The sequence below is a fragment of the Phalacrocorax aristotelis genome, chromosome Z, assembly GCF_949628215.1.
Source record: "Phalacrocorax aristotelis chromosome Z, bGulAri2.1, whole genome shotgun sequence".
Classification (NCBI taxonomy): Eukaryota; Metazoa; Chordata; class Aves; order Suliformes; family Phalacrocoracidae; genus Phalacrocorax; species Phalacrocorax aristotelis.
Genome location: NC_134311.1, coordinates 65,791,365 through 65,819,286, shown reverse-complemented (window position 1 = coordinate 65,819,286; position 27,922 = coordinate 65,791,365). Strand labels below are relative to the sequence as shown.

The 27,922-nt window shown below is 39.5% G+C and overlaps 2 protein-coding genes and 1 long non-coding RNA gene across 6 annotated transcripts in view; 2 read left to right on the top strand and 1 right to left on the bottom strand.

Annotated features, from left to right (window-relative positions):
- Positions 1 to 597: 597 nt before the first annotated feature.
- On the bottom strand, positions 598 to 27,787 carry LOC142050506 (polyadenylate-binding protein-interacting protein 1-like). 4 transcript variants are annotated; one of them, XM_075079176.1, is made up of 12 exons: positions 27,323 to 27,787; positions 26,110 to 26,227; positions 22,433 to 22,614; positions 16,854 to 17,042; positions 13,459 to 13,571; positions 10,765 to 10,876; positions 8,387 to 8,512; positions 6,429 to 6,535; positions 4,981 to 5,098; positions 4,797 to 4,851; positions 4,113 to 4,206; positions 598 to 1,985 (listed from the first exon to the last, which is right to left on the bottom strand). In XM_075079176.1, the coding sequence occupies exons 2-12, from the start codon at positions 26,138 to 26,140 to the stop codon at positions 1,892 to 1,894; spliced, it is 1,221 nt and encodes a 406-aa protein (XP_074935277.1). In that variant the 5' UTR covers positions 26,141 to 26,227; positions 27,323 to 27,787; the 3' UTR covers positions 598 to 1,891. The 4 variants fall into 4 exon arrangements, with proteins under 4 accessions (XP_074935277.1, XP_074935276.1, XP_074935279.1 ...); XM_075079175.1 differs by lacking the exon at positions 27,323 to 27,787 and adding an exon at positions 23,823 to 23,874 and having other exon boundaries at positions 26,110 to 26,160; XM_075079178.1 differs by lacking the exons at positions 26,110 to 26,227; positions 27,323 to 27,787 and adding an exon at positions 23,823 to 24,383.
- Positions 23,708 to 25,233, top strand: LOC142050507 (uncharacterized). The gene is made up of 3 exons (XR_012658048.1): positions 23,708 to 23,793; positions 25,005 to 25,067; positions 25,146 to 25,233. It is a non-coding gene; the product is annotated as an uncharacterized LOC142050507 (long non-coding RNA).
- NNT (nicotinamide nucleotide transhydrogenase) overlaps positions 27,785 to 27,922 on the top strand; it is a 47,813-nt gene continuing 47,675 nt past the window's right edge. Inside the window, exon 1 of the mRNA XM_075079173.1 lies at positions 27,785 to 27,896. The gene's annotated coding sequence lies outside the window, so the exon portion shown is untranslated. The remainder of the gene's footprint in view (positions 27,897 to 27,922) is intronic.

Genomic DNA, 27,922 nt, shown 5'->3' with positions numbered 1-27,922 from the left:
TGCAGTCCCTAGTTCCCAACATTTTTGTACAGGATGACTTGGCATATTTGTTGTCTACATGCCAAGGCATACAGTCTCCACAAGACGACAGAGTACACACCTGGAGCCTGACAGCTTCTTTACAGAAAAAAAGACACACTACAAAAGATGCAAAGCTAAAACATGTAAAGCCAAGTCCCCTGAAGATGCTACTACCTTACTTTAGTGCACGTATGAGTGCGTGTTCCTCGGGACTTTAAGTTTTGAGTAAATATGTCTTCCACAAGACATCTTCTTATAAAGTCATCAGGAAGTCTTACCTGCATTTGGATTAAAAGTTTTGTATGAAAAATACGCTCAGTGTTAGAGAATGTGTGTGTAAAAATAATCTAAATTAATGTTCACTTTTCTAGTTTTTGGATTTTAGTCTAGAGACTGTGAAATGCTACTATACATCTTATTACCATACTGCCCTTTGATAAATTTTCTGTTGTCCAATGAGTACTAAAAGATAATATTCTCTGCAATTGTGTACTTCAAAGAAAAAAAAAAAAAAAAAAAGAAGTATTAGGTGAAGGGGAGTAGCAGAAGGACCAAAAAAGCAAAAACACAAGGTAGTGAAATTATACGAAAAGAAACAAAGCTAGTTAAATTTTATTTTCCAAAAATCCAACCTAAATAAGCATGTTAAATAAACACCCAGAAAACAGTCAGTGCTCACTCTATTAGCAGATGCACAAGTTATTTAACCAAACAAATAACAGTGAAATATTAACAGAATTATTTACATGCATATTTACAAAATGTGTTCTTTACAGTAGCTAACTTCTGGGAAGTATTTCCATTTGTTTTTGGTAAGGAGTTCTACTCAGTCTAACCAGTAACAGAGAACAGAAAACCATACAACTGAGTTTGGCAACAACAACACTGGAGTATCCTAGGAAAACTAACATGATTATATGGGTCAGAAAAGAGCAGTTGGCTTCAGAATGTTAACGTTTACGAACTAGATGAATTTACTCCAACTATAAAATGAAATCAAACTACATAAAATTAGAAGAATGGAGAAAGTCACAAGAGTTGCCAGAAGGTTAGACATGTTAGATACATTAACAGGGAAAAAAAAGGCAAAAAAAGATATTGAGCACTGCGCATAGTCTTGAGAAGTATGGGTTAAAACATAACCATATTCTTATATTCTTGAAGAACACAACAAATTACAGGATAGTTCTTGCTTGTAGAAGTTGAAGATAGGCTTATCTGAATCAAAGACTTTGAAAGCACTTGACTTCCAAAATACTGCTTGCTTTTTCACATGTCAACATATAACATGTTTATTCCAGGAAAAAAGTCTGACCTCACCCATATGGGTTTTGGAAAAGAAAGAAAAAGGAAATAAAATAAAACTTTCACAAACCACTTCTCATGATTGGGATCTACAGAAAAAAAAAGAAAGCTGTATTTGGATCATACTCTCCTTAGGAAAAAAAAAAAAGTACCACCAAATAACTTGTATGTGGTAAAAAGGATAAGTAAATCCCAGTATCTACTGAAACAAGCAAGCAAGCAGTTTATTTTAGATCAAGTTATTCTTCCCCTTTCTCCCTTTAGGGCAATTTTATGGGACAGTTCCCCATTAAATTTTAATTTCAATTATGATAATTTATTTTTTACTGCAGCCAAAACATTGTTCATATACCTGTACATAAAATAAACTATGATATATACACATTTTAAGTTACAGGGCATAAGTTTACAATTTTTGGCAGATTCCGTTAAACAAAATGAAAATTATACAACTTTAGTACTTGGAGAAACTCAAGTTCCTTATTTTGGTACAAATGTTTTGTGTTCCCCTGTATTCTAACCATACCTAAACAGGCTTAATAAACTAACATTAATGTGCAACATGTCACTGTTTTCTCTTATGTTCTGATTCTAGACAGAACTTTTCATATGCTTCTTCAATTTCTGGATCCATCTCATCATCAATGTCATCAAAATACCTAAAAAAAAAAAGTCACCACAGATGTTAAGTTTACATACAGACTTTCAGAAACATTTATGTATATTTCAAGAATAAAACAGAGCTTTATTAATAGCAGATAACTATGCCATTTCTTCAAGAGGATGAAGAGGAAAAAATCATGGGTACCAGGAAAACAAATAAACAGAAAGCTCAAAGCAACACAGATACGTACAAATAGCTACAGTATTTGTCATAATTTTAGATAATCTTATACTGTCCACAGTTTAAAGGACAGAAATGGTTCCTGAGATGACAGAAAATGCAATAATGCAATCCAAGCTTTCCAAAATTTAATAATGCATCTGTACTTATCTACTTGCAAAAAATACAATTAGCATGATACTAGAAAAATTTTTATGAACATTCTAGTTCAAATACTGCATCAACTGTCTTGGTCACACACTAGTCAAAGAATATATTTCTATAGAAATCCTGCATTCCTATTTATTGATATATGAAAGAAGGCAACCTTAATTCACCTCCCTATTGCACCTGCACTATGTCACCTTCTATTATATAGTAACCAGTCTTTTGGAAAAGATCTGTCTTATTTAGGTCACAGAAAAGAGTCGATCCCATTAATGATACTAAGTATTGCACAGAGTGGAGACCACAGTTTCAAAATAAAGATGGGAAGTTATGGGCATCACTTCAGCATTCTTTCTCCCCACTGTTATTGGGAAGTAACTGGAATGTTCCTTGTTTTCTCTAGGTCCAACTGGAGTTTTCATCACCATGAACTAAGGCAATGGAGTTGTACTTTTAACATCATAGCGTACGTAATTCTAAACAGCCTTAAACAAACAAAAAAAAAGGCCGCAGCTATTGACTCTCAAAAACTGTGCATTCATTTCAGGTGCTCAGTTTATTATCTTCCTTGCCTCAGTTCCAAACAAGGGAATCAGAACATCCCATCTACACAGAGGCCATAAATGTTGTGTTTCACACAAAACCACAGGAAGTGCCACAGAAACTTATAAGGGAAGTATTTCTTCTTCAGCATTTTGCATTGAAGCAGTCTATGTATTTATTTGTTCCTTCTTTCTTGTAGAAGTGTAGACTTGAGAAGGGACTCAACACAGAACCCTTCTCCCTGATGTCAGTCATGAGAAATAGCACACAGAGGATTAGCAAATATTTGTCTAAGCTTTTATTAAGCCTTCAACAAAGAAGGTTCCACAGTCATCTTGCATGAAGGTTGACTCACTGTTCCACATAACTCTTCAAATTTGCTGTGTTTTTAACTGCTGTCTGTCTCCATTTTGCATGTAATTTGTTCTTCTATGCACAGAGGTTCACATGGGTCTTTTTTCCCCTCAGTATGAGCTTGTTGATTTCTGATGACATCAAGTTCTTGCCTCTCTCCTTGGCTAGGCTCTGTCTAGAAGTTTTCTAATTTACTAACAAAAATATCAGCCAGCACTCTTATCACACATAAACACAACACTGAAAATGTTCTTGGTTATCAAATCATGATCTGAAAGTCCTCTTTCAACCAGGTGAGTACAAAGCTCAGAGCAAGTTATTTTAGACCATGTTTCTTTTACTGGTTTCCTATTAAATTCTTATAAACTGTTGTCAGAAAGTCAGACTATGTTCCCATCTCTTGTTTCCCTCTTTGCCATTAGGTTGCTTTTCTTGTTCTACAAGAATACTGAATAGTCTTTTAACTGAGGGAATACTACTTATCCTGAGGAGAGAAACTTAACAACCTCCTCCCTTTGAAAGACTCTGGACATTTTGTAATCGTCTTTAGGTGGGATGTATATGTGCATCAGTTAAATGAATTCAGGGTGCCTCCCTGCCTACACTCAACGGTCTGGTGCTTCATTTTGCTTGCAAATTAGTATTTTTTAAATGCAGAAGAGAGTATGTTTGTACATGTGCATAAGTATCTGAAATTTAATTACCCTACTCAGATGGATAAACATAAAATTTATTTCAAACTTCTGATTACAAACCAACTTACACCCAAACAAATACATAACTTCCAATGTAGAGCTAAATAATATTATTTAGTTTCAGTTTGTCAGGATTGGATTCCTAAGTCTGTAGTAAAAATAACTAGTATTAAAAAAAATAATCATTCAAAAAGAAAACATACGGATCTCCAGGTCCTGACAGATCTGTTCCGTTTTCTTCATAATCTGGAAAAAAATCCTCTCTTTCAAGCAGCTCTTGATATTTTTCTTGGTAATCTGGCCAAGTAAAAATGAGACAGTAATATATAAGACTAGCCCTCTAAATTATAATATATATCTGTACAGTTTGAAAATGGCCTATTTAATGAAACCATAAATGGCATGAAACCTGTTCTAGCAATAACTCCTGCTAAAGTGCTTTCTCAGGACATCAATTCACCTCTAAGAATGATACCTATCTTCCCAGAGAACTGTAGAGGTAGTCACAGATACCTTTACCTCAAATGATATCACACTGTGCTCAGATGACAGAAAACCAAGGAAGAAACAAACCCTTTTGCTACTAACAATGGACAAACAAACAAAGACTTGAAGATTTCTGGCTTCCTGGAGGGACCAATTGCTGAAGCCTATGGCACAAATTCTTTTGAACTATATGAACTCAAATACATATTATCCATTTCAAACATTTACCTTCTTTTAATGCAGAATGAGGCATGTGTTACACAAAGCCAAGAATTCACACAGAATTTTGTCTTTTAAGTTGTGTGACTTTCAGATGTTCGAAGAACAACTTCTCATGTACTTCAACAGGACATAAACTTAATTACAACTTGTAAAAGTTGGATACTAAGCTTGTAACGTACCTGGATCTGCTGCAGTGAAAGGAACACCATCAGAAGTGTAAAATGTCGGCTCATTCTAAGAATAAAGTTATACAGAAAGTTATATGCATTCAGAAAGACAGCTGTGTGTAGTTTTCAGGAATGAGATTGTCTATGAATCAAATTCCCATTAAGTTAAGGAACTGAAGTGTGCATACATTCTTACCATAAAATAGTTTGGGTCATTTTCAGGGGTAGCTTCTGTATATGGAGAAGTTCCATAAACTCTACCCCAGTTACTTGATCGCAGTTCTACTAGTTTCAGAAGCATATGTTTCACATCTCTGAAATAAAAGGAAGCACTACAGGAGTTAGAATGTTTTGTGCTAAGCCAGAAATTGGGCTTCTCTCACCTTGCAAACACTGGGCAGTTAAATCCCCCCCCCCAAAAGCTCTAAAAAGGATAAAATGTTGTCCAGTTTGCAAACAGATTTCTTTTTTTTCTCCCGCAAGTCTAGATGCTTTATGTCTCAATTATGAGATACTCAACCTCTCCACTTCCTCTGTGGTAAAAAAAGGAGCCCATATGAATCATAAATTGCTATAGTTTTTATCAAGATACTAAACGTGTAGCACTAGTTGAGGAACAAATGCTTTTCTGATAAAAGGACAGTACTGGGAAAAATAGGGATATGATCTTCAAATTGTATTTTAATCACCTAATTTATGCTCCCTCTCAATCACGGAAATTTTGCAGTCAACAGTGAGAAGTAATGTCTCCAATACCTTAGATACCACCACCTATTTCATCCCTAAAATAAGAGACATTGCTTTCCTCTTTCAAGCAAGTCCATGGAGAAGAATCTCATTAAGGAATTAATAAATAAATAAAATGTCCAGTTGTTTTCTCTATTAAAGTAAGTTTGTGCTCCTGTTTTATTTAAAGCTTTGGCTTCCCCTATCCATTTTCTCTGGTTCCTCCCTGGGGGCAGCTCAGTTACAACCAACCACCTAGGACTAACCTGTTGGCCTCCCTCCATATGGCAAGAGATCAGATCACAATGTCTGAACCCTCTACAGGTTTTTAGTAAGTTTGCAAGAAGCTGAGGATAAAGTACACCAGAATCAGATAGCCTCATGCATGCAGTTGATTGCAAATTGAGAAACTGAATATGTTAGCCAACCACTCATTTTTTCCAGACTACAGTAAGACCCTGCCAAAAAGGTATGCACTCCAGAAAAAAACAACCAACCCCAAAAACCCCACAAAACACATTCCGTTTCGCCTTTACATTTATAGTGATTTGTATATATTTAATATATTTGTATGCATTTAACGCTCTTAAATTCAGACTTAAAAGTATAAACTATGAGATACCGCCACTACTGTTTCTTTGTATATATACATGCTCTTAGATTTTAAAGCACTTATGGAAGATTGCAAGACCTAAAAGGTTTTAAAAAAATCATTAGAGTGGAACATGCATTTCTGTTAAAAGATAAAACACAAAAATGAAAAAAAACTAAAAACCCCCCAAATCCCCACAGCTGAAATATGAAGTGGTTGGTTTTTTTTTTTTGTTACATGGGAAGTGACCCAAATATCACTTTTTCACAAAGAGAAGTTTTTGAGATAATGTTTTGGACATGTTCACTCTTCATTTGTCTTCTCACCTGCTACAGTTTGCATCCAACACAACATTTTCAATTCTCTGAATCACTTCTTCCATATCATTCTTTCCTTTTTCTTTCCAGGCATCTTCTAAAACTGAGCCTGCCAACTAAAGACAAAAGATCAGTATTTTTCTTAAAGAAAAATACAGAACTTTAATAAACTGTCAACAGAAGACATTCTGTAACAATTCATAACGTTTAGATGGATTGTGTGACTACCTGAGACCTGAGGCTCCCAGTTACCTGCACCTTTTTGCTAAACAGATTAATAGGCATTGGAAATAGTTTATTTTAGACTACAGATGGTATGATAGCTCTACATCCAATGTTTATGTTAGCTAGAAGTTCACAGCCACTACTCCCCTTTCAGTCTTGAAATACGATTTTGAAACAACTTTTCAGGCACATTTGCCAGATCTTACTTGATTTAAACACAAGCTATAAGGAGAGACCTTATTTTTGCAGATGACGCCACCAGCTTAGCTGAGCATTAACAAATAGTTCAATAAACTTCAGTGAACTCAGCCAGCATCAGGCACGCCAGAGAATTTCACCTGAGTATATACGAGGACCCAAGAATTATCTGTCCAAGCCAGCCTGAATTTTAGTACATAAAATCTGTGAGGCTGAAGCTGCTGCTGAGAGAGCTTTAGCAGCAGACAGTCTAGAACTGCTGTGGATGAAAGCCTTTTGTGTTAAGAATAGGTACTTCATTGTCCAATAATTGCACAGTAGGAGTTCCATCAGAAAAAATTAGTTTGCCACTATGATCAACATTCATACCAATTTCTGATCTGCTCAGCATAAACATTACATGATCCAAAATGCTTGGAAGGGGACCTGCTAATACAAAGGAATAAAACGCAAAGATAAAAGCAAGCATCTTAGCACTTGTTTGGTATTCCCAGTTTTCTACTGCGGTCCTGCCTTGATCCTAGACAATTAGATAATAGCACCAAGAAGGTTTAATTTAAAAATAAACATATTCCAAAGAAAACAGGTGAAAAACCTGAATCTGTTGCTATATTAAATGGAAAAGACAACAGGAGACTATTTTTATTGCTTAGGTAGTAAACCCAAGGTTTCATAAGGTAGCCAAATCTAGCTACAGATATACTCCAACATTTGTAGGTTCTGTAAGACATCAGAAAACACTTAGACAAGAAAGAAATCTCTGTTCTGTAACACCTTTTAGATTTGAAAATGTGTCATAAACTAATTTATATCACTGTCTTTTATTTCAGAATGGATGCGGAGAAGCCAAATAAATATTCCAAGAATATCCACAGAAATAGTGAGACCTCCATCTTCTTTGGAGAACAATGATAAAAAGCAGCAGCACCGGAAAGCTTCCTGATTTGTGTACCGCCTCTTTGAAAGGTCCTTCGGTGGCCCTGCCTCAGGGAAGCACTGCCAATGTAAGGACTGAGCACAGGAGTGAATGCGCTCATTGAACGCAACCTCACACTTGCTGTGAAGCAACCTGCTTAAACATCCAAACTTCAAACGAAGGGTTTAAATTGGAAGGTGTAAAACCTCTCTTCCCTATTCCTATCTATCATACCAAAAGAAGCTGCCAGAATTGGTATTCAGGATAGAAGAGACTTAAAAATAGTGGAGTCGGAGGAAGGGGGAAGAAGGAGAAAAAACAGATCGACCAACCACAAAAACCAGAAACAAAACTCCAGAAAAATACTGTTTAGTTTTTAACCTTCATCCCCAAAATAAACTCTGTTTTCCCAGCTACAACCATGGCTAGTGAAGGTACAAATTACTCCCGGCAGAGAGAGTAATATTTTTTTAGGAAAAAGTAAAATTTAAGAGCAGAGAGGTTTGTTTTCATCATGAAAGAGAAATATATGTATTTCTGCAGTGGTAATGATGCAGACCCACTGCTCCCAAAGACAGGAAGATTAAAAAATAATTCTTTTTTTTGTTTTTTGAAACTACTGTCTCACCTTCAGCAGTCTGACTGCGCATATCAAATTACCATCCACAGGATTAGAGAAAAGCGCGTTTAGTAATTCCCGAAGGCCTTCTTGAAGAATTTCTGCTCGTGTTACCTGTCCCTTTGTTCCTTTAATCTGCAAAATATATGTATATGTATAGAAACATTTAAAAGACTTAAGTTTAGAAATTAATTTAGCCACATTTCCTCTCTTGATGCTGTATGACATTCACAAGTCTATGGGGCGGATGGGATCCACCTGAGAGTACTAAGGGAGCTGGTAGAGGAACTTGCCAAGACACTCCATTTATCAGCAGTCCTGGTTAATAAGGGAGGTCCCAGACAACTGGAAGCTTGTCAATATGATGCCCATCTGCAAGGAGGGCCAGAAGGAGGATCCAGGGAATTACAAGGCAGTCACCCTTACCTGGGTACAGGGGAAGATTATGGAGTGATACATCTTGAGTGCACTCACCAGGCATGTGCAGGACAACCAGGGGATCAGGCCCTGGCAGCACGGCTTCATGAAAGGCAGGTCGTGCCTGACCAACCTGATCTCCTTCTATGCCCAGGTGACCCGCCTAGTGCATGAGGGAAAGGCTGTGGATGTTGTCTACCTAGCCTTTAGCAAAGCCTTTGATACTGTCTCCCGCAGCATCCTCCTAGAGAAGCTGGCAGCTCATGGCTTGGACAGGTGTATTCCCTCTTGGGTTAAAAACTGGCTGGATGGCTGAGGCCAGAGAGTTGTGGTGAACAAAGTCAGATCCATTTGGTGTCTGGTCACAAGTGGTGTTCCCCAGGGCTCAGTTTTGGGCTCAGTCCTGTTTAATGTCTTTATCAATTATGCGGATGAGGGAATTGAGTGTATCAGGAATAGTGTGGCCAGCAGGAGTGCGGAGGTGATGATGCCCCTGTACTTGGCACTGGCCGGGCTGCACCATGAATGCTGTGTTCAGTTTTGGGCCCCTCAGTACAAGAAGGACATTGAGGTGCTGGAGCGTGTCCAGAGAAGGGCAACGAAGCTGGTGAAGGGTCTGGAGAACAACTCTTATGAGGAGCGGCTGAGGGAGCTGGGGTTGTTTAGCCTGGAGAGGAGGAAGCTGAGGGGAAACCTTATCGCTCTCTACAATGACCTGAAAGGAGGTTGCAGTGAGATGGGTGTTAGGCTCTTCTCTCAAGTAACCTGTGATAGTACGAGAGGAAATGGCCTCAAGTTGTGCCAGGGGAGGTTGAAATATTAGAAAAAATTTCTTCAGTGAAAGGGTTATCAAGCATTGGAACAGGTTGCCCAGGGAAGTCCAGGGTTGAGTCACCATCCCTGGAGGTGTTCAAAAAACGTGCAGATGTGGCCCTTTAGGACATGGTTTAGGAGGCATGGTGGTGTTGGTTTGATGGTTGGACTTGATGATCCTAGAGATCTTTTCCAACCTTAATGATTCTGCAATTCTGTGATTCTTTCCCATACTACATTATTTATTCTCTACAGCTGTAGTGGCTTACTTCTAGGAGGCACTCCATCTATTTAAAAAGTTATAGAAAATGCTTTAAAAATAAATGGTATACTCCACACAACTGGAAAACCCTCCCTCCCCCAAACTCTTCACAAGTCTTCCTTTTCACTTCTACCAAGTGAAAAGCAGATTTCATGGTCCACTTGTGAACAGAAATGGAAGTGTCAGAGAATTATTTGCCTTCCTCATGCCAGCAGAACATTTCTATACTGTTTGCTTTAAATCAGACCATTGAAAATACATTTTTGACTGGATTATTGAAGTACACGATAGCTGTTAGTGAACTTCCTGAACTCAGTTATAAGAGTCAATGAAGTTTTATGTGTATGGACACCGTTTTGTACATATCACAGGTACAAAAAGCCAATCTAAATACAAGATTCCATGCTTCATTCATAAATCAAGGACTTCAGCAGAAACATCTTTAAAGGTCTGCTCATTTTGAGGATTTCCACATCTTCCTTGAACGGTTTGATAATAGCTCATATTAGAGGCTGGATACTGAATTACATGAGTTATTGATACTAATCTGCTTCCGCTAGGTTGTAACATTTCCTGTGTTTGTTAAGTGTAGTCATCTGGGGGTTTTGCCAGTCAAAAAAAAAAATACCAAAAGCTTCATTCCAAAGCTGGTTTATGATAGGTTCTTTTTAAGAATTCTTAGGATTTTTTATTTCTATTTTGATACACTTCTAATGGTCTGACCTTTTTTTTGTTTATCTCTTGGACACACATTATAAACTGTTCTAAAGTTTTTTTACTTTATTCCCCTCTACCTTCATAGAAACACCTCAAATTATATTCCTTTTCAGTGTTTACCTAAACACAACACAAAAAAACCCACAAAAAAAAATCCGACATGCAACTTTCTTCTTACCTCTAGGTTAAGGTAAAGTTCAGCTAAGAAAAGCACAAAGGCATGAAATTGTTTTTGAGTACTCTCATCACCTTTGGTAGCTTCATCTCTGTTTTCATACTCTGTTCGACACCTGAAACATTAAAGCAAAATCATATCATCTGTACACATCCCAACATATACACCATGCTAGTTATTTAACAGAATGCTAAGAACTTATGAACTGCATTCAAAATGTTAAATGCTGAATGCTGAAAAGAATGATTTGTGAAGGAAATGAGGACTTCACAAAGACACCATGGATTTGTGTCCTTTGAGATGAATACATATGATTACAAAACATGATTACGTTTCAAGCATGGAGATGTCTGAGACAGCAAAATAAAACACAGCAAATCATAACATGTAAAAATGAAAACAGTTACAGAGTTTATATATTAGAATATGAGTCCAGGAAGTTTAACACAGGCAGTAAATGTCCACAGAATTAGAGGCAATATACTCTGAAAGACAGTCTTCCCCTTTTCAGGCTGATGCCCACGCTGTCTTAGATGCCTTTACATTTACTTGATAAATTCTTCATCTCACCATTTTAAGAGACAGTGGCTAGAGAGGTGCGCCCATGCAAACCTCGAAGTTCAACAAGGCCACGTGTAAGGTCCTGTACCTGGTTCAGGGCAATCCCAAACGCGGGATGCAGGCTGGGGGATGAGTGGATTAAGAGCAGCCTGGCAGAGAAGGACTTGGGATACTGGTGGATGAAAAACTGAGTATGAGCTGGCAACGAGTGCTAGCAGCCCAGAAAGCCAATCGCACCCTGGGCTGCATTAAAAGAAGCATGGGTGGCAGGTTGAGGGAGGTCATTCTGCCCCTCTGCTCTGCTCTGCTCTGGTGGGACCTGATCTGGAGGGCTGCGTCCAGCTCTGGAGCCCTCAGCACAGGAAAGTCATGGGCCTGTTTGGAATGGGTCCAGAGGAAGGCCACAAGGATTATCAGAGGGATGGAACAGCCATCCTGTGAGGACAGGCTGAGAGATTTGGGGTTGTTTAGCCCGGAGAAGAACCTTAAAATACTTAAAGGGGGCCTACAAGAAAGCTGGGGAGGGACTTTTTACAAGGGCATGTAGTGAAAGCATGAGGGATGATGGCTTTAAACTGAAAGAGGGTAGATGTAGATTTAGATTAAATATTAGGAAGTAGTTCTTTACTGTGAGGGTGGTGAGGCACTGGAAGAGGTTGCCCAGAGAGTTGTGGATGTCCCTCCCTGGAAGCGTTCAAGGCCAAGTTGGATGGGGCTTTCAGCAACCTGATCTGGGGTCCCTAGAAGCTGTCCCTGCCCAAACCATTCTATGAGTCTATGATTCTATAATTTAGATGTAAATACAGATACAGAGGATTAAGATAACATGATAGTGAGACAATTTTTCTAGTATTCAACAACTGTGCGCCAAAAATATACAAGTTTACATAGCACTTTAGAAACAGAATTAAAGTTATTTGAGATAAAAGGAAAGCCTGACAATTTCTAATGTATTCTCAATGGTAATGTAATGGATTAAGAAACACCAGTGAAACTGAAAAATCTAAGAAGCTGAAATAGAAACTTTAAGGTAGAAACTTGGGCTGAGAAACAAAAGAGGAGCTTTCTGTGGTGATATTGTTCCATTGTCTACCCCACGCCCAATTCCACCCATATTAGCAATAAAAACATAAGCAACTTTAGGTTCATGGCTTCAGGGTGCTAAAATTAATGTTATTTATTGGCTTGGCTTTAAAAACCAGGAACCAGATAATCCAACATTAACAGGGATTTCCTTCATGTTCAAGTAACAAACATAATTAAAACACCCAGAAGATAAAAGTAGTAATTTTGAAGGCAAAAAGGCTCATTTGCTTTGGCACAGGGGAAAAAAAAAATATTTTCAGCTTCTCCATAAGGTACCACTCCTGTTAAAAAGATCACCAGAATGCATTGCTGTCAAAGTTTATCATGCTCTTGTGCCTAAACACAGGCAGACTAAGTGAAACTTTTCAAGTAAGAAGCAAGCCTGAAGCTTAGAAAGCCAGAAGTCCACAAAGAAATAAAGGCTAATTTCTGAAGAATTCTGAAGTATTAAAGTATAGTACTCCTTCAAATATCATGCAATAAGATTTAAAAGGTAATATAACCGTTTAAAAAATGCCACATTTTTGTCAACTACAAAGTCTAATCATTATTAAACCCTAAGCCCCCAGAACTCATATTAAGTGAAAATTGAAGAAATTTATCCTTCTGGATTTTATGCATCTACTTCATAGATATAAAGTCAGTTAGCCGATCAATGAATAAACCTTACAGAGCGACTCCAGCTGGGAAAATAATTGAAGAAAAAACCACAATAAATTAGTCCTTGCAAGAGTCAAAGGGCAAGAACGGTACATGTATGTGCATTCAGTATACTTTTAGGGTTGACAAGCTTTCAAATCTACCCTCTAATTTGGGATCAGTCTAAGATACTCAGTTCAAAAGAGCTTACACAACACCAAATGGACACCTATTTTCATATTTAAAACATATGTATCCAATATCCGCTATGTACTTGTGCTTTAGTAATCCTCAATGTAAGCTTCTAATTTAAATATATAACTCCTCACACACAACGTTAAATTACATAACAAGTAGGAAGACATGTTACCTGAGAAAGTAACAGGCTTAACACGACATGCTGATACTGACCTTTGAAGTAACAACTGTCGGAAGTTCCCACTTTGTGGACTAATGGTTAGATGGTGAGATAGATAGTTACACAACCGTGCTCCCATGTAGGAAAAATTTGGGACAGATGTGGCCTTCCAAAATAAAAGCGGAAAAATAAGTTACTCAAAGCTTATGATTAGGCTATCCGGAAACATCTTTAAAAGCTTTTTTGAAAACTATGTTTAACAACAGTTGATTAGACAACAGAAGAGCATAATATTTACTATTTGTCATGTTAATTTTGCATCTCATGAATACTTTGCTACATGCATTTCAGCACGTGAAAGTTCATTACACTGTGATTTTGTGGCTTTATGAAAACAACCACCATTATACCATGTGCCCTCAACTCTACTTCTCCATTGTGACCTACAACCAAAGTGTCTCTGAAAGTCACTTACAAACTGTTTATACAAAAAGATCAACAGCGGACATTAGGACAGTTTTTCAAAGACATACACTCTCTCAAAGAGCAATGAGTACACTAAAACAAAATTTTAAAAAGTTGCCTTCATTCAGTCCAAGAGCTATTTATCCCACAATCTATTTTTGGCAATAGTGAATGCCCTGGGAAAGAGTACAAGAACATGGCAAGTAAAGAGTAATATTTTCTCCTGTGTGTGCTCCAGCAATCTGTAGAATAGCAAACTCCTGATTCAGTGTTAAAACTGTATCATTACAGTTAATAGCTCTTAATGGGTCCTCTTTTCTAAAAGAAGTCCTTTTACTGTTGAACATTTACATTTTTGTCATTTAAAAAGCAGGTGGTAGCAATGAAATTCCACAACATGAGTTACACGCTGTCTGAAAAATATATTGCTTTAAATCTGATACTTTTCAAGAGGGGAAAAAAGTAATTGGGAATTCAACAGTGTCTACATTCAACCTGTCATAGAATTTAACACAGAACATCCCCTTATTCTGGCAATTTACTACTGTTCACTTGTTTTGAACTTTCTTCTAAAAACACTTGAATTTGAGATTATTTCTCAGATACAGCTTCAGTGAAAAGAAGTTCTGGTGTAAGTAACTCCATCAGCTTTGCCAAAAAGAAAACAGGGATACTAAGAATTAATTAAACTTCTCCTATGGCTTTATCATCTTTGAACATTCCTTTTACATCTTGATCATCTGTCAGCACAGAACAGTGCTTCTGCTTCTATTATGTTTGAAGAAAAGCATGCTGCAAGTATCATGCCAATACATTAGAGCTAGTTACCTTCTACAGGCAGAGAAAAAGATGTACTCACTGTAACGGGACTATGTGCATAAACTTGCTGGAAAAAACTGAAGTGTCTTTGGAAGATAAACAAGTTTAAGTAATTAAGATAGTCAAAGAGAATTTAGTTTCCAGTAAGACACATGTGAAATAGCTAACAAGCTTTTTGGTGCTTTGATTCAACAAGTTGGTCTGTATTTCTGGTTGCATTAAATACTGGAACAGTTAAATTTTAGGTATTATGACCTGGCATAGCACACAGAGACCAAAAAAGCCACCTTACATCTTCTTAAAAACCAATCATTACAGTGCAATATCATCCTCCCTGAATTATTGCTGCTGGGAATCCCAGTTTACCTCTGATAAAAATAAGCCATAATCTAAGCATGAAGGCTAGTTTACCAATGCATATCTTCAGTAATTTTAGCTGCTGTAACAGGAATGATCCTAACTGTACAATAGTCAAGATTCTTAAGCTTTGAAGGCAGTGTGTTCAACTTTTGGGAAACAAGAGACCTGGCACTTCACTCTGTCCAGAGACATAAATGGATTAGGAAGAACAGGGGGAAGTATGTAATTAATCCTTATAGACAGACTAAGATACCTGACACAGATGAAGGGAAGACTGTACAGGATTTGGGTTTCCTTCATTTTAGCCTTTTTCCTTCACAAATCTAGCATCTGTAAGTCCGCTCAGTTGGGTTAAATTCATATCACTGAAGCAGATAAATACACTTCAGCAATTTTAATTGTTTTGTGATAAGCCAGGAAACACAAATACTTGACCCTCTGCTCAAGACAGAATAATAATAAGGACAGCTGACTTACACTCAAACACTATCCTATCCTGACATACAGCAAAACTAAAATAGGATGCTTGGATACCAGCACAGTTTTTTTTGTACTAACTTTTTATTTTTCATGTAATTTCAGACTGATAACACTCAATGCTTCTCAGATGAGGAAGGCACAGCTAACCCTAACACTGGACTTGTTTTTAAATGGGGAGAGAGGCAACATTAGAGACATACATTAAATGAGAGTCAATGTATTTAACATAAATGAAGTTAAAAATGGGATAAATTCCTCTTTTTTTCTTCCAATAAAGGTACATGGAAAATGTTAAACTTATTTGAACTATCCTCCATATGTTCAAATAAAGGATGGGAAAATGATGCTGTGAAACACTGCACAGGTAATCTTAATGCCTAAGCTGTTCTGAAATAAATGGGCACTGTTTCCGCATGATAATAAGAAACTTAAGACTAGAGTTCTGGACAATGACCAAGCAGTCATGCAGTTTCTACATACCACAGCTTAAAATATTCTGCGAGTGTCTGCACTTAAGAAGGTAAGTACGAGTTTGCATTCTTCGAGATAGAATTTGAAAGCAACCAACCCAGGAAAGTGAGAGACACCCAATGTAATAAATTGCAAGCACAAGAGTGACTTCATTCTCTGCAGCAAGCCCAAAAGACAGTAACAGCAGCTCATTTGCTAAGCAACACAGATTAAGCTGTTCTTTCCAATGGCTCCCCCAATTAGTACAGAGTTCAGCTCAAGGTCTCTGTCCTGATTTCCATGGACATCAGTGGGACTGGACCTAGTTACCATTAAACGAGCTTTCCTTTCCTCCAATTATGCTGTTCTGAAACAGGTGTATTCCAAATGAAGAAGTAAGCCTGTCAATAAAGGGTGGTGAGTACAGTAGGTATAGATTTAATTTTTTTAAATACAAAGAAATTAAAAGTATCTAAGTGCTATGAAGGGAAGGATAGAATAAAAATGTGTAACTCTGACATGGCTTAAGAGTTTCTTCAATCTCTCCTCTAAAAATACAACAATTCAAATGTAACTCCTTTAATTAAGTCTTGTAATTTCAACTCTAGCATGTGACCCGGGAGACCCAAATACACAACAAAGGGAACAGAAAATTGGGGAAATTTATCAGCCATCCAGGTATCCCACACTTGAGCTACCGTTTCAGTTTATTGAGCAAAATCTTTCCCCGTACATTTCAGTCTGAAAAGAAAAATGCAAACCATTAGAATACTACATAGATAAAATCACATAATAAAAAATACTGGTATGCATATAGCGGACACCAGGTAACAGAGGCATAATATCCATGTTTAAGACAGAATACACAGGCTACCTGCTGATAGATGAGTTCAACAAGATCTTGTAAAGCTTCATCTGCAGTGACCCAGCTGTTCAGTGTTTCGGCAAACAGCTCTATCTCAGTTTCGAAACAACCTGGTTGCTCGGTGAGGTGATTTAGGAAGTCTTGCACATATTCTGCCAAAGTCAAATAGCCTTCATATCTATCTTCAAAGGAAGAATCCTACAGCAGTGAAAGAATATACCAACTATTTAAAAGGAACTTAAAATAATGTTGTTACACTTACTATCTCTGGAAGTAACCATACAGTCCCTAGTATTGAGTCTCCGCATACTCGATAGTGACCTTTGTTAAACAGTTCACTTCAACATCTTTAGAGAGCATAGACCAAAATGTATCAGAAAGCTCCAGCAGTCCTATCATCTTAAGAACTAGGTAACATTTTTATAGAGAGTAGGGTCTCCCAGCAAAACACATCAGAAGACAGATTAAAAAGAAATCAGTTTGCCAAGTTGGGCACAAGATTAACTAATAAATAGTAAGTATATCTGTTAAGAACAAAACTACCTAATTGAGGCTCAACACCCATTCCTGATGTGCACACAAACTGTGCTGCAGATATATGAACTGTAGAAGGAAGAACAATAGAGAATTTGAAACAAAGTATTTTGGGATGACACATAATCTATAGCTCTCAAAAATATGCAGAAGGGCTACGCAAGTAGAACATATAGCCAGGAAAATTGATCTTTTCAAGTCAGCAAATTTGCATCTCTTGACAATGGAGGAGAGATTACAAAGCATGAAGTTAAACTATTCAAACAGTATTGCATTAATTTGCAGCTACTGAGGTTAAAAACCAGATAGTAAACACACCTGCTCCCTGAAGGAAGGATGAGCTAGCACAATACCACTTTATTGATGTTTATGCTCCCACTGATGGAACAGAAGGCTGCTAATTTTGTTCATTCAGAAATTAAGGTGTGTAACAGTATCTAAAGTCAATACCATTCTGGATTACTATAATGCTAGTATATGAGGGAAATAGCAAAGGAAGCAGCATACGTTGTGACGTCACTAGGTAACAACACAGTACAAATAATTAACTTTGTCACATGCAAAAGATTGTGAAAAGCATCTCATATAGATTTCAGAAGTGCAAACAGGAGCCTGAAGAGAGAGGGACTGCTAAAGAAATGACCTATAATTAACAATTCAAGATGTAGGGGTAGCATACAGAATATCAGAATTCTCAACTGATCTACTATTCAACATGATAAAGGTTTAAAATATATCTACTATAATGAAAAATTGAGCTAAAAATGATAAAACACTTTTTCTTTACCTCATGGACATAAATACATTGATAAGTTTTATAATTATATTCACCCTCTAACTACCACCCCTCCCTTAATGAGGGGATGTAATTTACTTTCTGTCTTCAGAATGCCTCAGTCTCTTCTATAGTGTGAAGCAACATGGATCTGTGAAAGATTTTTATCTGGATATGAACTGTGGAGAAAAATTTCTTGCTGAAAACCAAGTACTGACATTACTTTCATGACCTGTGAAGCATGTGTGGGGAAAAAAGCAGCTTTTCCAAAATTCTTCAAGGAAGGGTATACAACTAAAGCTAACGGGGGACATATCAGTATAACAGAAGAAAAACTAGAAAGAATTCCCCTGATGTTTAATTAAATAGAATATTTGCCCAGTGAAAAATACTAAAGACAAAGTTACTTAATGTTGCCCATCAGAAATAGGAAAACAAATATAGGTTTAAGGAAACGGTGGCAAATTGTTACTACTCATAAGGATTAAGCCTTCAACACCCTCATCAGAGTTGGTTTTGCCTTAGGTTGGGGACTGGAGCAGAGGAACCTCGGAGGTCCTTTCCAACTTAAAGTATTCTATGAGTCTAATGGTTTTGAGCTTGTAAAGGCAAAGAATAAAGACTAACAAGCCTATGTGTAACTTGTCAAATGTTCTACTTCTTTAAAGGAAATCAACTTTTACTAGGCAATTTCAAATAGCCCGGTAAAAGTTCTGTACCATAAACTTAAAACAGAACTATGACATCATTGCATGCAACAACAGCGGCTTAATCACATACAGCTGAACTAACACCTCTCCAAACAACCTGTTTGAAAACTCTCCAGCCAGAGAGGTTGCAGGGATGCAATTGCTGTAGCTAGTAAAAGAAGCTGCTCTTTCCGATAGCCATCAGGTTGTTATGAGATCCTCATTCAGCAGAGATGAAGGTATCTTCCTCTCATACTCACCTGATACAAATTCAATCTTGCTTGGAGGACAATGTCTTTGTTTTGGAAGGGGCCACAATACCATTTGGTATACTGGTATCTCTGTATTCATACCCCTCTTCCCATATTGTAATTAAGAGGCTAAACTCTGTACCACGTTCATCTGCCTGTCCTAAATATGCAACTCCAAAGGCAGTCTAAGTTTTAGTAACTATGCCAGGGAACAGAACAAATGGAAGAGAGAAATGTGTAATTCAAACATTATAATAAAGTTATATATTGCTAAATTAGTAACACTTAATACTTAAAAAACTAAAAAATTTAGCCCAGTAACTTCTAGATGTTAACCTCTTGCATTTCTCATTGGCAGATTTTAAGATTTAACAGAGAAGACAGCACCACATACTGTATCAACTAAAGGAAAATGAAGCAAACTCCTCTGCATTATTTTTAAACAGCAGTCTGCTAACAGGAGGCTACAGGTTTACACATCCATTACAAATTCATGATTCAAAGCCATGAAAGTCAACTAGCAATTTTCCATTAATTTAGATGATTTCTCAGTCAAGCCAACACTGTCTAATCCTTCTTTTTGTTTGATAGCTATAGGATGGGATCCTGCATTATTCACAAGAGTCATTGATTTAAAGATTATAGATTTGCCTCTCTTCTGGTTAAGAGTCAGGTCATGAGTTTAAAGATACAATGACAAAAAGGCTAAACAGGTACTAAAACTCCTCTGAATTACATAATGATAGTGATAAACAGCCTGTACAAAAGATCCATGGACCAAACCTGCTCTTGGGCTCTGTTTCCGTATATGTGCTAATTACCACTTTCCAATACCAAGTAAGTATTGACAACAGTTCCACTTAGGAACTTAGTCACTGATAATTTATCATTGTCATTGATTTGATTTCTCTTCAGAATTCTTAGGAACAAGCTTTTTTTCCCTTCAGATTATATACATACAACAAGTTTACATTAAAGTTATTACAAACTTAAGTACAAAGACTGTTGCATATATGAAATGACCTATCCATGTGATATGAGGTTGAGTGGCACCCTCATGCTTGGCTAAACGTAGAAAACCAATGCTGAGGCTGCTGAGCCTCCGGCTGGAAATTAATTGAAGGTTAAAAAAAGAAAAAAAAAAGTGTGGGGAGAAAGACTACATCTAAGAGAACACAAATTTCAGTCCTAAAACTATGAAGTGAGAACACGACTACGCCCTTCTGATGGAGCCATATTATTATCATACACCTGTGCCAGGCAGCAAGTCTAACACTTCCTACTGGCAATCCAAACCCAAATCTAGTCACCAGTTTTACTGCAGACATCCACAGCTTCACATGGGATGGACAGCTGTCCGCAAACAGAGAATTCCATGGATGTCTTTCTTCCCCAAAGTGCTGGTAAAATTTTTCTGAAAATTCTAGTATGCCTTGTACGCTGTACCCCTTAAACTATCTTCATAGATAACCGATAGCTTTGAGTATCAGAACTGGAAATTAACTAATCTAACAATCAAATGTTATATGGACACATACAGTAATTACAATAATGTACTATCAAACAAGAAATCTGCATTTTACTTCTAAAATAAAGGCTTAATAGGAAAACCACTGTATATTTTAAGAGAAATGTGAGTTTTCAGACCTAAAAATTCTGGGGAACATTATAAATGAAAGCTAAAAAGTACTAATTTTAACTCAGAAAAACAGAAGTTTCTCAAAACTTTGTTTTGATTCAAATTTTAAAGCTCATGGTCAAAATCTGTGTAATAGTAGTGTGTACTAAATTTCTTATTTTTATTGCAAGTGAGCCCAATTTATTAAATTAATTCAGTCATTAAAATGAAAAAAACCAAACCCACAAACAACCAAACTTGTAATAGTGAAGGTCTAAAGTCTGACACACCACTATTCTATGCCTAGTATATTCTGATTAGATTAAGGTCCCTGCAACATACTCCTAAATAAATGTTCTAGGTTTTGCTAGTTTAGAAAGAGGTATTTTTCTTAATACACGAGTCACATTCACAGCATATTCCTACAATATAGCAACCAGAACTCACATACGTTTGTGTGTTTTTTGCAACACAACTGAAAGGCAACATTGCTGGCCTCAAAACTTCGTAATTGTAAGTATGCATTACGTATGCCATTCCAAATGCCTTTTTTTTGGTCTTGAAACTGAAATCCTTTGTTTACAGAAAACATGTAACATGTACTGGGGCAAAGTAGTTATTTTCCCCCTAGATTATCCATTCACTGAAGCATGTTTGATTTGGCATTTTGTTAACAGTTGTATATTGACTATGGGCTTCTATTATCCAGGACAGGAATTCTATTTGGTAAGCTTGCAAAGCTGGTAACTTTAAGGTAACATAAATTTTACCAGTGAGGAAAAGACTTCAAAACACAAACTACCTCATTTAGCATTCAAGTAAAGTATATTTCTGTAAGTTATTCAAAATCTGTTTGTTTTAGTATAACTGTTTTTTATCACTTGATTGTTTTTGTAAAAGTAATAGTTCCCACCTATTTACATATAGCACAAGAGTTTGGCTGCTTGCAAAACAGAAGCATATTCCAAGAATTGACAAAGATCTTCCCTGGAGGAGAATTACTGAGGCAGTAACATGGAAGAGAATGGAGTAGAAAATAAGTACCAACTTTTACTAAAAGATGCACCTACAATATTGATCTGAGATCACCCTCAGCCTAGCTGCAAATATATTTCTCATTAGGTATGTGGGTGGGTAACTGCTAGGAATGAGCCTAACCCCATTTTCTTGCCCTTTGGTGATACAATATCACTAAAGGAATTAAAAGACACATGATGGTATATTGGGTTAGGCAGTCACGACCAGTCATACCCGTGGCACAGTAAATTTAGGAAAGGTAAAGCCTGTGCTCAGAAAAGCTAAAGTTCAAACTTTCTCCCATACTTGGTTCAAAAAACTGTGAAATCTGCATATAAGTGCAGCTAAGCCTTTGATTAAAATGCAGCGTAGATGTAACTAAAACCGAGGCAGTTGCCAAAAAGACAGTTTACTGTGATCCAATGTCAGGTGTAATCAACGCTTGGTACAATCAACAAAGAATGGGCTTATCTGCAGCAGACGTTAGCAAAATATCCCACAATAAAGGTGCTCACATACACCATAATATTTACCCATTATCACTTAATATTCTGACTGTGGTTCTGGAGATTACCATGAGAATTTTTGGAATCTCTTCAGCAAATGCAACACTGAAGTTACCTGGTGTACAAGAGCTCAAGAAAACACTGTTAATTTGAAATAAGTAAATTGGCATATACTAAGAGGAGAAGATAAACACTCACTGCAAAGTTTTGATTGAAGCTCTGGCTGTATCCTGACGGATAAAACTCAGGTGCTTTAACTGACAGCTTTGATGTTACCACAGGAACCACAGCCACCTGAGGTTCAGCCATTTCTGGTCTGGAATCAGGAACTGAAACTTTATCTTGTGATCCAGATGGAATTCCCGTCTGTTGCAGTTGTTCTGAAAAGTTTTTGTTAACAGCTTTTCTTAGAAATCGCTGAACTAGTATGTATTCACACAGAATGTGCGCAGAACATATACTTTTTTGGACTTTAAATATACTTCTACTACAAATATACTTTCAAGTTTATTTCAAATATATTGTTTTTGTTTTTCTTAAATATGGATAAAGTTTTCACTTTAGCAAATTCTAAATGTCCTTCTACATGACAAAAAGTAAACACGATGTTCATGTGAAGGTGACCCAAAAAAAGAGAAAAGGAAAACAGCTCTCTCCTCTCCCATGAAAACATATTTTTTTAAATGAGCTGACCTGACAAACTAGTAAATCTTCTTATGCTATGCTTGCTCATCTTGTTTTTCATAGATTTCAGATACAAATGCAAGATTTTGAACATCAATAAATGGAAGACATCACTAATTTTTAACAACACTAATTTTTAACATAATCCTCAAAGACACTTAGCTATTGTTGTTCTTTTTCAGCATTTGCCAAAGAAATCCAATGAAATGGTGTTTTTAAAATCATATTGACAACATTTTCCACATGTATCTTTCTAGATTAGCTCCTAAGTTTATTGAAACCAGAACCTGATACCTACCTGAAAAAGCTAACCAAAAACCCAATACTTTGTGTTACTGCTGGGTTGATTTTATTTTTTGGTAAACCTTTAGGCTAGAGTTCTTCAATAAGGGTAATGCCGAGACCATCTGTGGTCAGATTAGCAGACGGATAAAACGCACACACAGATGCGAGAGCACAGAAAAGGGGGGGGGGGGGGGGGGCGGACAGGGAAGTGTTGCAAGCGGCTGCAATACAACGTCACACCTTCACCTGCGCCCATAACCCAGAAAGGTGACCACTCCTCTAAGGAAACGAGCAGGTGCTCCTAGGCGGCTCATCTCCGCGCAGCGCCGAGGAGCCAGGCAGGCGCGGAGCCCCGGCCGCGCTGACCTTCCTGCCTCCGGGCGCGGGCGTGGGGAAAAGGACGCGACCCCGTGGCCAGGCCGGAGGCGGGGGGAAGCCCCATGGCTCCCGTTTCGGTGGGACGGCGAGGGGGAGCGGGGGATTGGGAGCGACGAGCGAAGGAGGAGCAGAGCGGCGCAGACAGACAAGGGGCGCACGGCAGGGGGCTTACTCCCGACACCTTTCAGACTGCTGGGCCCCCGGAGAGATAGGTAGGGGGCCGCCGCGCGGCGGCCCGTACCTGCGATTCCGGTGCCCAGCGGCGCCGTCTTCGGAGGCCGCAATGGCTCCTGCTGCGGGAAGAAGCCGCCCGTTTGGTGCTGTTGCTCCTCGGCCGAGCCCAAGCTGTGAGAACCGGTGCCCCCGAGGCGGGCCCCGCTGACGGGAACAGCGCCTCCTCGGCCCCGGCCCTTGCCCCGGCCCCGGCCGGCACCCGGAGCGCGGTCGAAACTCTCCGACATGCTGATGCCAGGGCGGCTCAAACGCTCATGGGAGGGAGCCGGCGCCGGGCGGGGCACCCGGCGGGAGGAGCCGGGCGGCGCGGGGCAGACCGGTCCCGCCTGGCGGCGGCCCGGGCCCTTCACTTTCAGTTTCACCCCCACACGAAGAGCCACGGTAGTGGCGGCCCAGCGCGGCTGACAGCGCCCCCTAGCCGCTCGGCCCCGCCCGTCGTCATAGCAACCCCGCCGCGGAGCCGCCGGCGGGAGCGGGGGTGGCGGTGGGTCCCGGCCCGCCCTGTCTGCGGGAGCCGCCGGCGGCGGCAAGGCCTCTCGGCGGCCGCGGGCTGGAGGCTCTCGCCCGGGTTTCGGATGGCGTGGCCAACCCGACGTACTCAGAACTCATGAGTCAGCACACCCGGCCCCCGCACGGGATTGCCTTCCAGCAACAGGCCCGCCCTGGGCTGGGCTGTGTCAGCAGCCGGGTCCGGGACCGGGCCGAGTCACACCGTCCTCGGGCGCCATGCAAGCTCGGAAACGTAATTGCTTCCCTACAGCAGCGAACAGCGTGAGGTGACCCTAGGTTGCAGCTACACTCGGTGGGGACCTGTAGCTACAGGTTCATCATGCTACACTGCATATACAGCTGTTTCCACAAGGAAGGGGTTTGTGTGGGAAAGCTGCTGGCTAAATTCTAAACATAAGGCAACAAAGTTAAGTCTCCAGTGTGATGATATTATTGCACTATTAGGGCTATTGAATGTAAATATGTTTGTTCAGAATAATGTATTTTCATGCATAATTTAGGCATTACGTCAGAACACAGGGTCTTCCAATTTAATTTTTTAAACCTTCCCTGCCAACAAGAACGAACTGAAGGAGACTGTCCATGTAATGCATTTTGCTAATATTACTGCGTTAACTGCGAATGGTTCAATTTGCATGCCCATTCACAATTTAATGAATCAATTTTGGTTCTGTTTCAGGCCAGAGTCTTGCTCTACTTGCTTTGTGAATTCCCAACCAAATCTGTTTTCAAGATGAGGAAGGTAAGTGAGATCTGGGGCGCCCAGCACACATGTCAGCAGATCCTGCTGGTGATGTTCGTATTTTGCCTCCCTGAACAGCCTGGCCTGTGCTGACCTCGCCAGCGGCTCCTTAGGCAGCCAAAGTCAAAGGCCTGTGTGGTGTTGGGTCAGACTCTGCTCATCTCTCATGAGAGGATAAAAAATATGCAGGTATGTACAAAACATCATAAAAAATCAGATCAGCACTGTCTTGTTTTTAAAAAAATCAAATTGTATTGTAAATGGTGCTGTTAGACTTTATGTTCCTATTTGGTTTATTATTACACTTTACCATTTTTAGTTATTAATGGGAGTTAGGGTGTAAAATATTTGCTACTCCCCAAGGCATAAGTTGGACTGATTTTGGTGAGAGACAAAGTTGGCCAGACCGTAAAGGTGACACAGTTTACGTTAATGAGGCTCATGGGAAAACTGTTCCTAGGCAACACTTACTCCAAGTGAAGAATGGTGAAGAATGGTAAAGTAACAGATCTATACTCTGCAACTGAAATGAGAGCAAATGTAGGAGATTTTGAAGAGTCTTCAGAAAACCGGAAGACTTCCCTTGTGTAAACAACTATCAAAACTAGATTTAAGCAGTGTTACCAATCCTTTAAAGATCACAAATTGGCTACTAAAATAACTACATTAAAAATATTCAATGTTCTTCTTTCAGCTCAAGTTTTAAAGTCTATATTGTGACCTCTCGTCACATCTGTAGACTTTACCTTACCAGGAAGAGAATGAAAAGCTTACATTAATGTGAAAAAAAGAAGCTGAGATTCTCAATCACTCGTCTCAGGATCCTGAGACGTTAAGAAAATCATCATTATTTACTGGCATCACTTTTTAATATGCCAGTCTTTCAAGAAAGCAAATTTCATTCTTTAATGAGGAATTAAATGCCTCAGATTGTCTGGTTCAGTAATGACAGCTTTTCATCTTTGGTCATAAATGTGAATTCTTTTCACTTAGATGATGTTCTATATTGTCTTAATTTAATGACTGTTTGGCACCTACTTACCATTTAGAGTGGAATGTGATCCCAGATCCATCTTCGCGTTACAGATGCACTACTGAAGTCTGCACGAGAGTGGTTGCGTTTGGTTGGGAACCCAATTTCTCCTCCCCAACGTAGACACCTAAAACAAAAATAAAAGAGAATATTTCAGGCAGTTAAAAATAAGATTACAATCCCCCAATACTACCTACAATAGTCAACCCCTTTAGGCAATATCTAAAATTCTGCTTAGAATGTTCTGGCCCAAGTAGCTGAAGTCCTGCCAATTACTTCAATCCTCTGACACCAAATAGCAGAAAACCTGACATAGCTAAGCTAACAAGATACATCTTAAGCACTTCAACAACTGAATTAAAACTTTCACCAAATGCCATTATGACCACTTATAAATACTCACTGCAGGAGTTACCTGCTTTGTCCTGTATGTGCTAGTAAACTGGCTACAACTTAATTCAGAAGCTATACTGCACGCACCTGCAGTGCCTAGTGCTGAGAAACCACAAACTCCAACATTGTCACTAGGCAGAACACGTGCACTTTTACATGTTTTTTTTCTTTTTATGCTGACAACATATTTCTAAATGGAAAGGGCGAGTTCTACCTTTTAAAACTGAATATATTATTAATAATCGGCATTATACTGACCCCTGTCATACTGATGAGGCATGATGTTGCACTAGTCAATGGTTACTGAGCTCAAAACACAAATCACGTATATTTGCACATAAGCTGTTACTCTAAACAAAATCTTCCCTACAAATTTATTCAAAAGCATTGTAGTCTCCTGAACATTTAGTAGTAGGGTGTCCTATTAACTACTCAGACACTCGTGTTTTCAGTGGTCAACGTCACTTCTAGTCATAATTCATCCGTTGTGAGACTGGAGGCTGCGTAACACCTCCTGCAACGCATATTTTGCACAAATAGTTACACAGATGCAAGTACCTTTAAAAATAAAAGCCTCATACCTAGGAACTACACATCGTATGAAGTAAGACAATATATACAGGCAATGGGCAACTTGTCAAGCTGTCCTCTGTAGACTGCCTCTTCAATAACGTTCATACGCTACCTATGCAGTTGCCAGAGCCCCTCTTTCCTGTTATCCTCCCGCACTGTACCCACCACTCCAAGCACAACACGTACACCACGCCGCTGCTTTACTATAATACACATTTCAAGAAACAACGACAACAATAAAGAAGGTACCACCTACCCGCCGCGGCGTTTCTCCAGGCGAAACAAGCACGTTTCAGGAAGTCTCTTCGCCACTCCGCGGCCTCGACCTTCGCCTCCGCGCCCCCGCAGCTGCCGGCCCGCCACGGCTGAGGGACCAAGGCGCCGGCAGCTGCTCGCGCCCGCCTGCTGCCAGTGCCCGGCAGGCGCCCCGGCGGCTGCGACGGCTTCAGCCCTCACGGCGACACCGCGGCTTCTCTCGACGGACCCCTCGCCGGGGCCGCGGTACGGCAGGGCGGAGGAAGCAGCGCGCGACCGAAGGGTAACGCCGCCCCTCAGCTGCGCGCGGGCGCCCTGGGCGCGGGCACGAGCGCCAGCCGGCGGCGGCACGTGACGGGCGCGCGCACCACCCTCCCCTACTCCCCTCCCAGACTGGGGACGGGGACTCCGCGTGACGCTACCGGTCCGACCTCCCGCCTTCCCCTCACTCCTTCCGGGTTGGCGGGCCGGACTCCCCGCCCGCTACGTCCCCCGTTACGTCCCCCGCTCCGCCCCGCCCCCTCGCCCCAAGGTCGGTCAGTGCCGCGGCGGGGCCGGCGCCGTCGGCGCGGCTGGTGGGTTCGCGCGCGGGGCTCGGCGA